The 16,447-nt window shown below is 32.6% G+C and overlaps 3 protein-coding genes across 6 annotated transcripts in view; 1 reads left to right on the top strand and 2 right to left on the bottom strand.

Annotated features, from left to right (window-relative positions):
- Positions 1-1,242, bottom strand: part of LOC119641282 (mucin-5AC-like) — an 8,048-nt gene extending 6,806 nt beyond the window's left edge. Inside the window, exon 1 of the mRNA XM_038039877.1 lies at positions 141-1,242. Coding sequence (XP_037895805.1) covers positions 141-1,242 — 1,102 coding nt within the window. The remainder of the gene's footprint in view (positions 1-140) is intronic.
- A 4,431-nt stretch (positions 1,243-5,673) lies between these two features.
- LOC119641244 (KH domain-containing, RNA-binding, signal transduction-associated protein 2) lies at positions 5,674-9,088 on the bottom strand. Of its 2 annotated transcripts, none has more exons than XM_038039818.1 (4): positions 8,636-9,088; positions 8,402-8,523; positions 7,796-8,336; positions 5,674-6,596 (listed from the first exon to the last, which is right to left on the bottom strand). In XM_038039818.1, the coding sequence occupies exons 1-4, from the start codon at positions 8,862-8,864 to the stop codon at positions 6,364-6,366; spliced, it is 1,125 nt and encodes a 374-aa protein (XP_037895746.1). In that variant the 5' UTR covers positions 8,865-9,088; the 3' UTR covers positions 5,674-6,363. The 2 variants fall into 2 exon arrangements, with proteins under 2 accessions (XP_037895746.1, XP_037895747.1); XM_038039819.1 differs by having other exon boundaries at positions 5,686-6,596; positions 8,402-8,520; positions 8,636-9,084.
- A 1,574-nt stretch (positions 9,089-10,662) lies between these two features.
- LOC119641167 (KH domain-containing, RNA-binding, signal transduction-associated protein 2) lies at positions 10,663-12,975 on the top strand. Of its 3 annotated transcripts, none has more exons than XM_038039682.1 (5): positions 10,663-11,047; positions 11,158-11,662; positions 11,716-11,844; positions 11,904-12,085; positions 12,826-12,975. In XM_038039682.1, the coding sequence occupies exons 1-5, from the start codon at positions 10,798-10,800 to the stop codon at positions 12,966-12,968; spliced, it is 1,209 nt and encodes a 402-aa protein (XP_037895610.1). In that variant the 5' UTR covers positions 10,663-10,797; the 3' UTR covers positions 12,969-12,975. The 3 variants fall into 3 exon arrangements, with proteins under 3 accessions (XP_037895610.1, XP_037895609.1, XP_037895611.1); XM_038039681.1 differs by having other exon boundaries at positions 11,710-11,844; XM_038039683.1 differs by having other exon boundaries at positions 10,664-11,047; positions 11,725-11,844.
- The last annotated feature ends 3,472 nt before the right edge of the window (positions 12,976-16,447 follow it).

The raw sequence follows: 16,447 nt of genomic DNA, 5'->3' as shown, positions 1-16,447 counted from the left end.
TGTGGATTCTGGTTGAGTTTGCGACTGAAAAGATTGGAGTGATGCTGGTCCTAACGGTGCTAATTGATGGAGCGGTGATTGCAATACTGTTTCTGACAATGATGGTTGACGCAGCGGTTGTTGTGGGGATGATTCTTTACCTAATATTGATTCTGAATCTGATGATGACACTGATGACTGAGCCGTTCCTGCTTTTGGAATTGATTGCGATGACGATGGTTGAAGTGGTACCGGCTCGTCAGATGGTTGCTGTAAAACGGTTTCTGACGCTGGCCTTTGATATGGCGGCAGTTTCGATGTTAGCTCTGCACCCGATACTTGTTCGGAGCCTAGTATTGCCGCTGATGACGGATGTGGTCTTTCTGTAGATGATGCCGAGGACACTGATAGATGGGGTGGTGACAATGAGTGTGACCCTGATGATGCTGTTTGAAATGCTGACGTACCCTGGGAGGGCTCTGATAGCTGTGTTGAACATTTTGTGGATTCTAGGTGCGTTTGCGACGGAAAAGATTGGAGTGATGCTGGTCCTAACGGGGCTAATTGATGGAGCGGTGATTGCAATGCTGCTTCTGACAGTGATGGTTCACGTAACAGTTGTTCTGGGTATGATTGTTTACCTAATGTTGATTCTGAACCCAATGGTGACGATAATGACTGAAGTGCTACAGGTTTTGAAGGTGATTCTGATGATAATGATTGACGTGCCTGAGACGGTTGGGATAGTGGCCCTAGACCTATTTCTGACGGTGGTGATTGGTGAGACGGTAATTCTAAAATTGATGCTTTAGCTGGTGCTGATTGCGAATCTGATATCGACGATGGTAACTGAGACGACCTTGGTTCCTTCGATGGTAGGTTATTTTGCGGTGATTGTACGTTTACTACACAGAATATACATTGTGACGATGCAGAGGATTGAGCTGGAGATACTATCGATGGTTCATAATATTGTGTAGGACTGCTTGTTGCTTCGACTGACTGTGGTACATAGTATAAATTTGGGGGTGGATAGAGTTGTCCTGCTGGTGATATTATCAATGGTGGATAGCGTTGTCCATAGAGTTCAATTGGTAACAGATAGCGTTGAATTGGTTGCGGAAAATAGTATAATCTGGGTGGTAGATAGTTTTGATAAGGATAAGGGCGACTAGGTGGTAATATTGGCGGCAGTTCATGATATGGACTGGCTGGAGGATAGTAATGCGATTCGGCTGAAATATAAGTTAATACTACCTGCATTTACTGACAAATATAAGTTTTTTCCAATACATTATAATTCAATTAGCTGAGTCGTTGATTGTCATTAGACAAAAACGCAAACTAGATATGATTAAAATTTGGTACAACATCATCAAATTAGCATGACCACATACCTTTTGGATATTTCAATTTAGGCTTCAATTTTTTGGACTCATCATGTGTTTGGCCACCAAGGGACTTTATAGCTATTTATATTAAGCAATAAAATGAAAATTTTTTCAATATGACAGAACTACCAAAATCACATACCAGATGAGAGAATAGATCCAACCAAGTCATCAGAATCTGTAGTTATTATATTAATGGATTTTTTATATATGCCAGTTACAATGGATACATACCTGTTGTATGTGGTTTTTCAGACTTGGAGACAGCAGCTATACATATATATATATAAGTTCTCATATATAATATAAATTTTTTCAATATACTCTAATTAGTTGAAATACATACCAGGCACGCAACTGTTTGTAAACAGAAAGAGAATTACAGTCCACGTACTGACTAGAATTGTACGAAAATTATTTCCTCCCATCATTGTTTTTAAGGTATCTGTAAAAAAGTATTTAATTAACTACAACTTATATACATTACGGAACTATTTGAACCATTTAATGTATCAAATCTTTTGGTTTTGCTTAAATTTTATAAAGAATTTCAATTTAATTCAAGCGTTCAATAATAATTGAATTGAAATAAATTTGTTATTGCTTTTAAACTCCGTAAAATAAGATTTCTTCGTACACATTAATTATAATAAATATTGTATTTTACTCACTAAATGGTTCTTGGCAAAGGAGTTATTGAAATTCATCGTTTGTAATAATCCGGACCGCTTTTTAAATGCGTAATATGAAAATCCTTGACATTTCTTCAAGAATCAAGACCTCGAACACATCGCAAAGAATCGATTGCACTCTACTTAGTTTCACTCTGAAAGGTGGTCATATCTCAGGCTTGGCAGTATGGCTAAACCGATGTTATATAATTTATGAGTTTATTGATATGTTTTGCTATCTTCGCTTTTCTGGACAAACAAGGTGTTTATTTTAAAAATAGCTATTTTAAATAAAAAAAAAAATTAACAAAAACTGAAGCAATGTAGAACTTATAGGTTAGTTGACAAGCTTTTTTTTTTAATTTTAAAGCTCTTTGTATGAATCGACTTTCGTCATTGCAACTGTCAAAAGTTATATTAGTTAGAGGCTTTCAAAATCCGCCTAAACATGAACACAGTTTTGATAAATGTTCTTTAATCACACTAATCGATTGCTGCAGATGATAACTGGATAGGAAGTTCGTACAATAATTGCGAAACCTTTATTGTGAAGCAACCATTACCGATTAAAACTAATGTAAAAGCTACAGTAAAGAAACAATGCTTCCAATTTCAAATCAATTACATAATACTCAGTATAAAACGATTTTTTATTCCCTTTATTTTTTAATTGAAATTTTTAATGATCTCAGATATAGCAAGATTTTAAAAATTTCTACAATTTTTAAAAGAAAATGATAAATATTCAACGCATTAACCGACAAAAAGCGATTATTAAATGCTTTGAATTTCAAGCTGGGATTTATTTACTCCGCACTTCGAGCCACTCGAACGGAAATTCGAAATCAGCAAATCGATATCAGCTGTGCATTCTATTCGGACTTAAAGCGTTAATTTCTGGATAAGTTGTTTCACTGTCTCTTCTCTTTTGAGGTGTTCTAAAGAGAACTGAAAGTATCAAAATAACTTTCAATTAAACGATATAATTAACCGATAAAGAGCATGAAAGTTAATTACCTAAAAGAACGCAATAAACAAAGATACGATTAACTAAGAACACTAGTGGTGTTCTCGTGAAAATACCTTTTGCCAATTTATTTAGAAACTGCTACGGCATATTCGCTGAAATAAAATATAGACAACGTCTTTGTGACGACTGTCAGAAAAATTTTAAAATGTATTATAAAGAAAGTACATTGCGTTTGATTTGAGCTAATGAGAAGCATACAGATTACATTATTACTTACATATAGATATTACTTTCTAGCACTTGTTATCATTAATCTAACATCGAAAGCCTACATCAAATGAATACTCCAGCAGTGTAATCGGTATTGATCTTAAACCCATCCCAATATTAAAATTGGCCTTTCATGCCATAACATTGTGTAATACGAATCAGTTTGTAAATTCGAACGTAGAAAACTATGATATGTGTACTAGAGACTCTTCGGAATCGAATTTATTGCAAAAGTTGCGTCGAATTTGAAATGATTTTGACGACCTACAACTTGGAAAATCGGGAAATGTTGCGAACAATATCAACATAAAAAATTTTATAATGAACCCCAGCTGAAGTTTTTTTTAGCAAGCGCGTCCATTTATATAATCAGATAATATTAATTTCACTACGGAGGATTTTTCATATTTTTGTTCGGCCGTCGAATGAATGTGATCACGAAAAATCTAAGTTTTCTGCTCACATGTTTTATTTAACCCACGATATATAATATTGCTTTTATTAGCAATTTTCGTGTTTATCAGCAATTATTTATATGCTTTATTTTCAATAATTTTGCTTGCCCATCGTTTTTTTCTTACTTTGATTATTTCAAAGAAAAATTTCATTGTTTCTTCGGCCGATAATATTGCTCACACATCTACATAAAAAAAGCGAACATTTGACGCATTTTCCTAAAAGATTGTTAAATAAATAGCTAATATTACTGCTGCGCTATAAATGGAAAGATTAAGTTCTTGGTCTCAAAACTGGCGAACCTGGGAAGAAATCTAATTAATCCAATCATAACTCAATATTCCATCTAATATATAAAATATTTTATCATCGGGTAGACTATCACTCACATTTATTTATAGAATTTCCCCATTGCAAAAGTGAAACTATCCTTAAAATGTCGCTTAAATTGAACCACAAATGATTTAATATATTGAAGAACTTTATACACACATGTATAGAGTACTACGCTGCAAAAGTGAACATTTGTTACTTTTTGCCGACGATATTTACTCCATATTTGCTTGCAGCGTTAGAAGTTATCGGACTGCAATTTCATATAAGCACGCAGTGAATGCTGCCTCGATCTCTACTTTAACCTGCGTCGGACGTTCTTATTACTCGTTTCTTCTTGGTTTTAAGTTTTGCGATTTTATCCTCTAAGAGGAAGCATCATAAGCGGATAAGCACCGACATGACATCACATAGCATGATCCAAATTTAGCAAAGCTAATTTACTTCCTGAAAAATTGGTTATTTTTCAGTTTCCATCATAAAAAACTAGATTAGACCTTCTCTCCATATAACGGCTTGCTTACCGTGATAACCCCTACATATGATGAACTCTTAAAAAATATAGCTATTATATTCAAATTCTTTATCGTCAATTTTTGTTACTAAATTGCTGCCAGAAACCAGTTTTCTCCATTGAAATGGGTTCCGCTTAAATTTTATACCAAATTACTATCATGAACAAATCTTCGTCATTAAACATTAACAATTTATCCATGTTCATCGTTGTTACAGAAAAGTTTAACATTGTAACATATATTTTCCGTTTGGATCCATGCGTTGAATCACCAAAAATAGATGAAAAATATGACCTACAACCTCCAAACAAGGTATCTATTTAATATTTATCATAGACGCTCACCAGGTGTACGAAGTGGTGCATACCCAAGATCTATCTATCTTAAGGAGAGTATAAAATTTTTAATCGCTTGCTTCTTTGCTTGAGATTATCTGATTTTCAAAATTCGCTTAAGCCAAAAGTAAATGGCGAACCACTAAAAAGCTATTTAATAAAAATATTTACCATTGAAATATCAATTTTATTTAACATTTATAAATTTTTTTATTTATTTATTTTTTCTTAATTGATTTTACAAATCACTTATATATTTAATATTAAATGGTGGAGCTTATGGAGAGAAAGAGTGAAATATCTTTTCAACAAGATTTTAGAGAAAAGTATTCTCGCATAAGTATTAAATGACATAACATAACCTTCCCGTAGGGGAATAAAATGTATGCGTACGTGCAGAAAAATGGCAGATGTACATGAATTAATGGGCAGACACATTATGAATTCCAGAGATGAAAGTGCGCACACATACGTACAAATAAACAAACACATACACACACAGCGCAAGCATTTATTTTTCGTTTTTCTTTTTTTGTATATAATTCAATATTTTTTCTCTTATTATTATTATTATTATTATTATTAGTATTTTACAACATATTACTTTTCTTATGCTTAACGTAAAAAACAGTTAAGATTTTTCTTTTCTTTTTTACATGTTGTTTTCTCTTTCACATACGATTGTAGATATATACGAAAATATTCATATTCTATATAAATGATCGTACATTATCTCTCTTTTATATGGTTTTGTATTTGTATTTTTTTATTCAATTTGGTTTTTTTTTGTCAATTCTTTTTTTTTCGCTTAGTTAAATGCTAACTAAGCGTTTGTAAACTGAACTCAAATTAACATTTGTGAGTGTGATTTAGTAGGGTGGAGTAGTTGCTGCTTGCTTTGTTGTTTGTAGACCGTTAGTGTTTGTTATCATTATCCACATTGTTTTTCTTTGTTTGTTGGTTGTTGTTGAGTATGTAATTATTGAAAAATAACAAGGTTTTAAATGACAAATTCTTTTAAAAATACAAATATACACGCTATAGTATTGATGTATGGTATTGTGTATTTATGTCTGTTAATCTTTAATTTTTCTTCTTCTTGCTTTAAACAATTATTAAAGATCAAATTTAAAAGTTATTGTTTAAGTTTAAATAAGCTTCCGTTCGAATAACAAAATTTAAAAAAGGTTCGTATATGATATGAAGTATTTATGAAGTTATGAAACTAAACTTTCAATGCAAATTCAAAGGTATGATTATAACGATACAAAGTAGCAAATGAAACAACTTTATATCCAAAAAATATATTGGAAGCTGATGATGAAATACGTACATTTCTCAAAAGGTAATCTTTTAAAATTAACGTGGAAAAGAGTCAATAACAAATTATAATAGAAAAAAACATTCAACGGTATAGTGACTAAACGAACCGCAGAAACGTTTTTATTTCTTAACAAATGAATACGGCAGTTGAGATGGTCGGTATCTCATATTTGGATTACCTACTGTAGCTCCCCCAGCCGTATTACCGGCCACTGGATTTCCAGTAATCAAACCAGGAGCACGCCCACTATAGTTGGCAGCAGTAGCATTAACTACCGTCATGCCAGATGGCGAAGCACCCACAATCGCAGGTGGCGGGATAGTTGAGTGCATAGAACTCGTACGCTGACCACCTGAAAAACAAGCCGTGTCAATCACATTCTCAGTAGACATTATTTTTAATACTCTGAAAATATCTTCAAGAGCGTAACATGCAATTTCAATTCAACTCGTAATTTAATAAAGCGAACCCGAATTTTTTTAACTAAAATCAATAATTTGAGATACTTCATTATCACAATTTAGTTTACTCCTTTGGAAACATTACTACGTATTGCCCAAAATTAAAGTAGAAAGCCAAAACTATTAAAAAGGAAATTTTTCATTTGGCAAATAATCTATATTGATTAAAAAGTTCAACGAGCATCACTTTAAATTCGTAAAAGTTCTAAATTAACATCTTTGTATAATTTTCGGAATTGTAGTGCTAAACAGCATCCTAATGCAGATGGCTTTAATTCAAGTGCGATGGACTATATAACTGCTTGAGCCATACGGCCCTACATTATATTTCATTGTCTCAAACAATCTGCTTACAATTAATTTATACAGTAATACTTTAAAATGATGATGTCTAATGACATTTAGAAATAAGAAATTTATATGAGAAATGTTCTTTAGTTTTACTAACTATATTCTAAGCAGGAATAAAGCATTATTACCATGTGTTTAAATTCTAAACTTTTACTTTTTTAACGGCTTTCGTATTTTACCGGAGTAACATCAGGCAATTCTCTTTATGGATATGCCAAAATTTTATAAATTCCGATTGGTAACGGCTTAAATTGAATCTCTAGTAGATAGCCTCTTCGTCTATTTTTTCCTTCCCTAAATATCGTTTCCAACTCATATGCTCGAAAATAACTCTATAATTTGCTAACGCATTCTGTTTTGTTTAATAGTTCTGAAATCTTCAATATCTTTTTGCTGAACATAATTTGATATTTTAGTAAAAATGGGGAATAATTTATTTTCTCATCAGTATATTTACAATCAAAAAATGATTAGCTAAGGAAAACGGGAATCTTAGCATAAAGATTTCAGCACTTCAAATTCGGACGGCCCAAGGTGATGATATCACTGTTTCTTAAGATGTAGAAACTTGACTCCTATTTAATATAAAATGAATTATAATAACTTTTGACAAATAAAGCAAATGCATACAAACAACGATTGAATTGGCTTCGAATCTTATATCAATCAAATATATATTTGTATAGAATTTCTTCATATTTTCAATATTAACAATCCCAAAACCTATATATATATTTACCTGGCACATATGCTTTAGCTGGATGATAATTATTACTATGGGATCGATAGTAAACAGTCTCATCATTGTAATGATAATTTTGAGATTGTTGTTGATATTTTGGTCTATAATTCCCATTATTAGAACGGTGGTTATTATTCCCGTTACCGTTTCCATTGCCGCCGTTACCGTTTCCTTGTTGTTGCTGCTGTTGTTGTCTCAAAGTGATTTTTTTAGCCGCCTCCGGATCTTCCATTAATTCACGAAATTGCTCTTGTCTTATATCATCATGTTTATCGGGTATTAAATAACGTCTTAACTCAGCTAAAGCATAAGCTATCCTAGCATAAGCTTCAGCTGGCGGAGCTATGGTTGACACTTCCACATGTAAGGGTAAATTTAGGTGGGCATATTTGGCATCAGCCGAATTACGTAATTCCTCCTCCCGTGCACGGTCTTTCATCGAGAAGCGGCCCAAAATCACTATTTTACATTGAGTCTCCTCTTGCAAACGGCGCAGAGAGTTACCCTTGGGTCCCAAAAGCTTGCCCACGTAGTTAAACTGGAAAAAAAATTTATACATGGTCTATGATATGTAGTCATCATTATCAGAATAGCATGACCAACCTTTTTGTCCTTAATGGGCACATGAACTTTTTGTGTTAGTTTTATGGTACGCTGCTGATAAACGTCTGCATATTGATCTCTGGTGGGTATGCGTCCATTCAATTGTACCCTTTCTAACGCTACTTTTTTTTTTTTTAATTTTAATTTTTTTTTAACGAACAAAGTTTGAGATAGGGAAGTAAACTTTTACGCTTAAGTACATTTTGTATACGTTTTTATTTTTTAGCAACCCACCTTCATCGATTAGTTTCACAGCCAACGGGAAATTGTTTTCCAATTTTGAACGCTCAATTAACAACTCTTGCATGTATTTTTGAGCAGCTTCACTCAAGCGAGCCGAACCTTTTTCAATGCCCTGCTCATGTTCATGATTAAGATGACCGTTGACGGCTGCACCACCAACACCACCACCACCACTATCACTTGATTGTTCTAATCCAGAACGCATACCGTTTTCCGCCATTAAGACCACGAGCAATAAAAATTAATACACTGCCTTTACTACAAAACGTATTAGGATTTATGCACACGTTATACGAAAAGCTGACCAATTCTTCAAATAATTCGGGCTTGCAATCACAATTTTCCTGCTATTTGCTTGTGTAATAATATTAATTAGATGTAAGAAACACAAGTAAAAATCCACCAACCAAATCTTGCTCTTATTTAAAATTTTCAATTAGTGCGAAATGATAACGCGATTGCGGCCATTTAATTTTGCCCCTTTTTAATAAACAACGTTGTAAAATTCCGTAGAGCAGTCCGAAAATCGTATTATTGAGCTCTGAAATGGTGAGTAATAACGACGCTTTAATTATTCAAAACACTGACATTCAATAAAGCTGCATAAACTTCTTGAACAAGATTCATTTCCCACCTGAAGAAAACGCACCAGCGTGTGAAGGTACAAAAATCGTCATAATGAATAACATACGTCTCTCCACACTTTTGTAAAGGGTTGAAAGGCAGATGGACGGTAATGGAAATAGAAAACGCGTTCATGTATCGAACAGTCAGCAAAAGACTCGACGCAACAATATTCGTAAGAGTTTATCATGAAAACACGATCGAGACACACAATATAATTTTGAGAATTCAAATTCTTCAAATTGCAATATTGTGACAACATAAAAACTAAATATATTTCAGCGTCTCGTCAATTCCAACCGAACGTATGAAACGCAATAAATTTAAAAGACAGACTGAGAGAATTCATGGTATTTTAGTTTAATCACAATATTTTTCATAGCAGCCCAAGAATTTATTAAATACCCGATAATAATTCAAATAAAATGGGAAAAAAATTTACATGCTACTAGGATCGCTATTTCCGAAACGCTAGGCTTCAAAATAATATATAAAATTTGCAAAGTTATTTCAGTAATTTTTATTGTACCTAGTTTTCCGATCAGCATTTAGCGGTTTATTTTATTTCAAGACACCGAAGAGGGCCGAAGCAAAATCGTGTTCGACCAGCAATTCATCAGGAATTTGGCAAACAACGTTCCTTCGATAGCGACACTAAAAAAAACCTAGTAAATACCAATATACTGCAAGCTACAAATAGACGGCTTAAGCAATGACGCGTTATTTCTTTTTTCGGATTGGGACTTTCCCGAATTTCTACAAACTTGTATAAAAATCGGCAAATCACATGGTTTTAAATGTATCCATACAAATAAAACAAAAAGAAAAAAAAGCACACGACGGCGATGACGATCTTTTCTTTTAAATTTTAAAGATATTTATCCAATTTATAAGCTTAAATACTTACAGTAATGTTCATTATTGTTACATTATGTGATTTGCATTTTTAGTTTATGCCAAGTATTATTTTGCAGCAAAGGAAATGCAAGCAGTAAAGTCTACTTATTTTAAAATTGAAATTGTTTTAATAGAGAGTCATAAATGGTGATTTTCAAGCTATGAATCAATTTAAAGGGGCTATCGATGTTGTCATAAAATCTAAACACATTATAAAGATTAACAAAATTGCTATTTTTTATAAATTTGTCGTATATATTTGTCTTGATTTCTTTATTATTAGTTCTAAGACCGTATGTTATTGTTTACATTTTCTGTAAAACAATACGATGGTGTGTTTACCGATCGGGAGTTTTCAACCCGACAACGAAAATGACGTCTAATTGTGTTAGCCCCTATGTCAATCGAGTTTTTTGCTTACAAAAAGAAAATCGATTTGTAATATTCCCGACAATGTTTTATCCACAATTTTCCATCTCTTATACCTAATAGCAAACTGCGTACGAAATAGTGACAATACTCTTTCATATACATTTTTCCTAGACAGAAAGATATATTGAGACAGCCACGAGTAAGTTTTTGCTCAATTTTGTTAAGAAGAAAAAGTGTTATATATTTAAAAAAAAGTAAACATGCCTCGAGATTATGATCGTGATTATGGTAGCGAAGACACTTCCGATTACAAGCGTAAGCGCCGCAATGACGAAGAATCGAATAATAATGATCAAGGTGGAGGGGGTGATGATGTCCAGCAATCGGCCGTTGCTCACGATGGTCCTCAATTAAATGAAAAGACCAACACATATTTAGATGAATGCTTGCAAGAGAAGAAGCAATTAGGAAGTAATAATTTTAATATCTGTCGAAGATTAATAGATGACGGTAAGTCTTTATAAGAAAAAAAAGTTTTACATTTATATGTATATATTAGAAAAATTTATCCACCATTTTGTTTTCGCTTTTTCGTATGCATATGTTTTATGTACGTGTAGAAATTGAAAAAATTTTGATTAGCGGTCGCATCCCAAAACCTGAGATATATGCAAATGTGTATAGTGAGAAACCCATACGAGTAGCTCAAAAAGTTTTATTTCCAATTAAGGAATACCCGAAATTTAATTTTGTTGGTAAAATTCTTGGACCTAAAGGAAATACGTTGCGTCAATTACAAGAAGAAACATTATGCAAAATGACTGTATTGGGTCGTAATTCTATGCGTGATCATGCTAAAGAAGAAGAGCTGCGTAGCTCAGGCAACCCAAAATACGCCCATTTAAATAGGGATTTACATGTAGAAATATCCACAGTGGCTCCACCTTCGGAGGCTTATCACCGTTTAGCTTACGCCTTAGCAGAGGTACGAAAATTCATGATTCCAGATTCTAACGATGACATACGCATGGAGCAAATGCGTGAACTCGATGGCAAAGAACGGCTTTACAAAAAATCACACTATGCCAAGGCCTACGGCGACCACAGCACTACTTATGCTAGCAGGTAAAAAATGTAAAGAGTATTTAATAGTAAAATAAAAAAAAAAAAAGGAAAAGCATTTACAGAACACCTCCCCCACCAATGCCACCATTTGAGAAATCGACCAAACCTAAAGTTTATTCCATATTAGAAAAGGCGCGTTATGTTATGGAAGACCCCAACTATGGCTTGGTTAAGTCTCATAGGTAAAGTTAAATAAAGTAAAGCTAAACGTTTTTCATAATTAGTTTTTCTAATACCACAGATCTCGTGATCACGACTTATACGATCATCCCAGTGACTATGACCGTTACGGCACTCCACCACCACCACCTTCATCTAAACACTCGAGTGCTCATCATGCAGCTTATGAAAATAGCTCCTATGAACGTGATTATCGGCGTGAATATCATCCACACTCATCATCTTACGCTGCTGCTTATGCAGGTAAGTCTTTTCTATTACCAACCGATTTTTATTACAGCTGAAAACAAACTTAACAATAATAAAAGTTAAAAAAGAAAAATGATAAAACGCCTTAAATATTTCAACAAAATCTCTTAAAAAGAAAAAAGGCTGATAAATCAAAAACATACATCTATAATTTTCGTTTAAAAAATTTCAATATTAAAAAGATTTAAATTTAAAAACAAGCAAAATTGAATTGAAACTAAGCCTAAAGCAGGATAACACAGAAAAAAGAATGTCAAGCAAATCAATGGGTAACGAATTTAAATAACATTAAACAAAGAAAAAAAGAACTAAATAAACCAAATAAAAAAATCTCTTAACTCTGCTTTTTTACAAGCCAAACGAATTCAATTTTTTAAGTAAACATTTTAAAAAACAAAAAAACGAAAAAGAGTTTGAAGCGTACCTGCTATTGAATCGAAACTTAACAAGTTCTGGAATATATGGAATAAAACACCTTGTACAATTAAATCTAAAACGAAACAAATATTTAAATTCGTTGACATTTGTGGCCACAAACGTTCTTAATTCTTTAATAAATAATGTAAGAGGAAAACCCAACAAAAATCAATTCAATTTTTAAAACCTCTAGACTCTTAACTCACAAATTTTTATAGGAAATGAAAAAAACAGATAATAAAATAAATTTAAAAAGTAAACAAGAATTCAAATAAAATTTAAAAACAAATCAAACCTGAAATCTTCTTCTAAATTAGCTAAAGCCAGCAATGGTCGTTCTTCATCGTCAACATATCGAACATCAACTTCGGCTTCACATTCGTCATCGCACTATGAAACTGGGTCACGTTCTCGAGACAGTGTAAGATACCGTTCGGCTCCGTATCCCAAAATACGTTAAAAAAAAACAAAAACAAAAAAACTTATATTCAATCGTAAATATTAAAAACTGAAATAACCTAAAAATATTATAAATAATGAATAAAGAGAGATGATAGAAACACAGAAGAAAACGAAACAAAAACTTTAACAATAAAAATAATTCTAAAACATATACGCATACGATTAACGATAAAATCATTGACATATTCAATACTATCAAAAAATCGATGATAATTTGATGATAATGTTAAATACAAAAAAGGAGAATTAAAACTTTACTAAAATGTAAGAAAAATAAAATTTAAAATTAAAAAAAAAAAAAAAAAAAAAAAAATTGTCAATAAAGTTAAAGGAAAATATAAGAGAATATTATATAACAAACACATTAAAATTGACTTTAATGCAAAAAACAAAAGAAAAAAAGAAATAATGAAACTTTTTAACCAAACCGAAAAGTATGAAAATATAAAATTTACTCCTTTTCTTCAATAATTAATGAAGATATGCTAAAAGCTGAAAAACCTTTCTAAAGGTACTCCAATAAGATATAAGACGTTAGAGATACAACACAAACACATATATATCTACTTCTATTTGAATACATATACATTCAAACTAATTAATGACGTAGTTTTACAAACACGATAAAAAAAACTATTTTTCCTAATCAGAAAATTATTAATAAGCTTCCCTCTAAATAAGTTATTGTGTTGACCAAAAAAAAGAAAAAACTGACAGTATATCTTGGTTTAAAGGATAAAGAGTTTGCGTTGCATTCGTTATAATACGGATCATCTTCATCCGAGAAGGATAAGTAAGTACAGATTAAAGTGTATATGTAATTTTATAATTTGAACTTTATCGAATAAAAAATTAGCTCCAAACAAAAAATATCCTTTTTTTAATTAGGATTAAAATCGGAGACAAGTATAAGATATGTGCTGCGATATTTCACATTGTTGCATTTTTTAGTGATAGGTTGCCTCCGCAAAGGTCGGGCTCGTCTTCCGTATGCAGAACGCACTCAATTTTGAAGGGATCATAAAATTTCAGATAAGGCTTGAATGCTAAGAATTGCAAGGAAATATTGCTGAGCTAGTTAACTTGGCTAGTATGGAGGGGGGAGGGGGTCCTAAAGCATAGCATGCGTTCTCCCTTTTACGGACAAGCGCGCAGACGAAACCTACTTACCGCACGGGCTTATCATAAGCCTTGAGTCATTCTACACACACTATCTTACCTATGGTCTCCCTTTCTTCCTTCGGTCCTTGATTTGCAATGGGACACCGCAAATTTGGATCCAATAACCCTCTAACCTGCTTCATGTATATATTTTTCACACATATATATGTATTTTTGTTCTTTTCTTTCTAATTTATATGACTTTCAGTAGCAAAAACTATATCGATATATCTACATTATTAATTAAAAGGGGACGAATTAAATAATTTGTAAATCTACATGTATGGTTGCTTAAATTATGTTATGTGGTAAATAAATCATGTATATGTGTTATATATGTAAAATAGATGCGCTGAAGAACCTTACGTGACGACTGTTTGCTGCTGAAACTGACAACGAGAAACTGACGGAAGTTAATAACGAAGTTGACAACGTAACAAAGACTAGCATTTAATATTGCTTTTATATACTTTAGATGATCCCTAAACTCAAAAATTCGGTGGAGTAGTCATGTAAGTAGGGAACAATATCGCCAAATACGCTCCCTCATTTACCTCAATTTTGGCAATAAAATTTCTGTCGCCAAGAACATTTTTGCATTAGTAATGAGTTTAAACCAAGCAAAGTTACCACAACTCGTTTCCAGAGAAACGGCTAAAAAAGGAAAACATAAACAGCTGTTAAGAAATGTATTGTTAATTCAAAAAATCAAAAAGATATAGCGCTACCTCAAAGCGAGTAAGTAAATTGTTTTTAAAATTTACAGACGTCATATAAATATACATTATATCGTTGTATGTATGTTTATGCAAATGTTACGCGTTTCCCAAGCAAAGATGCGTTGGTGTGTGTAAAGGATAGTATTATAGTATTTAGCATTTCGAGAATCGAAGTGCAGTTGTTAGATATTTTGGTAGGTTGCTGGCGTATTATACAGGAAGAGGGAAATGGTTGCTACAGTTAAAAGAAGCTGGGAAAGATTCAGTAAAAAGTGAGAGGAGATCTTTTGAATACTCCAGCACTCCAGGCGACCTATGAAGATAATAGTGGTGATGTTTGTGTGGAAACACCACAATTGAGGCAATTGGATAAACAAGTGAGAGCATTACTGGCACGACATAATACTGAAAATAACACTTCTTATATAGTGGATCTTCGGCAATTGTGTGTGGATAAACGTCAATCGTGCTCTCATTTTTTGCGACGGAAATTTGAGGAAAAGTAATGGAAAGCATTGGAGGAAAACTGGCGACGATGGTACCTAATTAATCTCTTGGCAACAATCAATTGCCTCCTAAAAAAACCAGGCGTTGATTACGGCAATGACCGCCTGCTTATATGATTACCACCCAGCATGAACAATTCGCAACGAAATCATTGTTTTCACTTAAGTGGTCACTGGAGGTGGTGGCAACGAAACAATCTTATTCACTCTGGTTTTAGTATGTCGCTTTCAAAAGTTGTTTTTCCATCTCGATGGCGAAAATGGTGTCGCAAGGTATTTGTTGTTGGTTATGGATTATTTGCACTTTTCTTTTAATATCGTTTCTCTGCTTTGCTCAACTGTGTACATATTATGTACATACGACATTCCTTTACAACTGTATATACAAATATTCATTTTAATACTCCAATTTTTCTTGACTATACATATTAGAAATTCACTTACCGTCGTACAAAATATTTAACCTGACCTACATATCTTTTAATGTAGTTGTGATATTTTTAAAAAATATTTTTATTTTTGCCACAATTTTTTTTTTTTAAACAGAAATACATTTTCTTCCTTAAAAAAAAGGATAAGTCTGCTGTCCTTGTAAAGTTCTTGACAAGCATAATGTTCCACTCATGCTGCTTCATGCCAAATTTTAATCAATCGGTTCAATCATGGAGATACCTCTATGCAATAAGAAAACTTGGTTATGCACTTTTCCCCTAATTTTTCTGAGAACAAGTTTTTTCCACGTGTTCCCAAACTGGCTACCTTGCTTTTATTTATTTTCTTTTTGATCTCGTCCAATATCATGCTAGGTATCAAGAATCTTTCCACACGTGAGATTAACAACCTTATCTTCTGCAGGGTTGTATTTGTAGCAAATATTACAAGAAATATTAAACCAGTCATTATATCCAGCACTTAAGATATTAATTTAGGTGGCTTTCAATTTCTGCGGTAAAGTCATAAGGTGCCTGAAAATAAGAAAATCGATGTAAGTATAAATAACGAATGGTTTGAGAAGTAAAACTAAAGAAATCAACATATAAGAAAAATATAAGACATCAAATATAAGAAAAACAACGATAAGAAAATTAATG

The sequence above is a fragment of the Glossina fuscipes genome, unplaced genomic scaffold (genome assembly GCF_014805625.2).
Source record: "Glossina fuscipes isolate IAEA_lab_2018 unplaced genomic scaffold, Yale_Gfus_2 147, whole genome shotgun sequence".
Lineage (NCBI taxonomy): Eukaryota > Metazoa > Arthropoda > Insecta > Diptera > Glossinidae > Glossina > Glossina fuscipes.
This window is presented reverse-complemented; position numbering and strand designations above follow the sequence as displayed.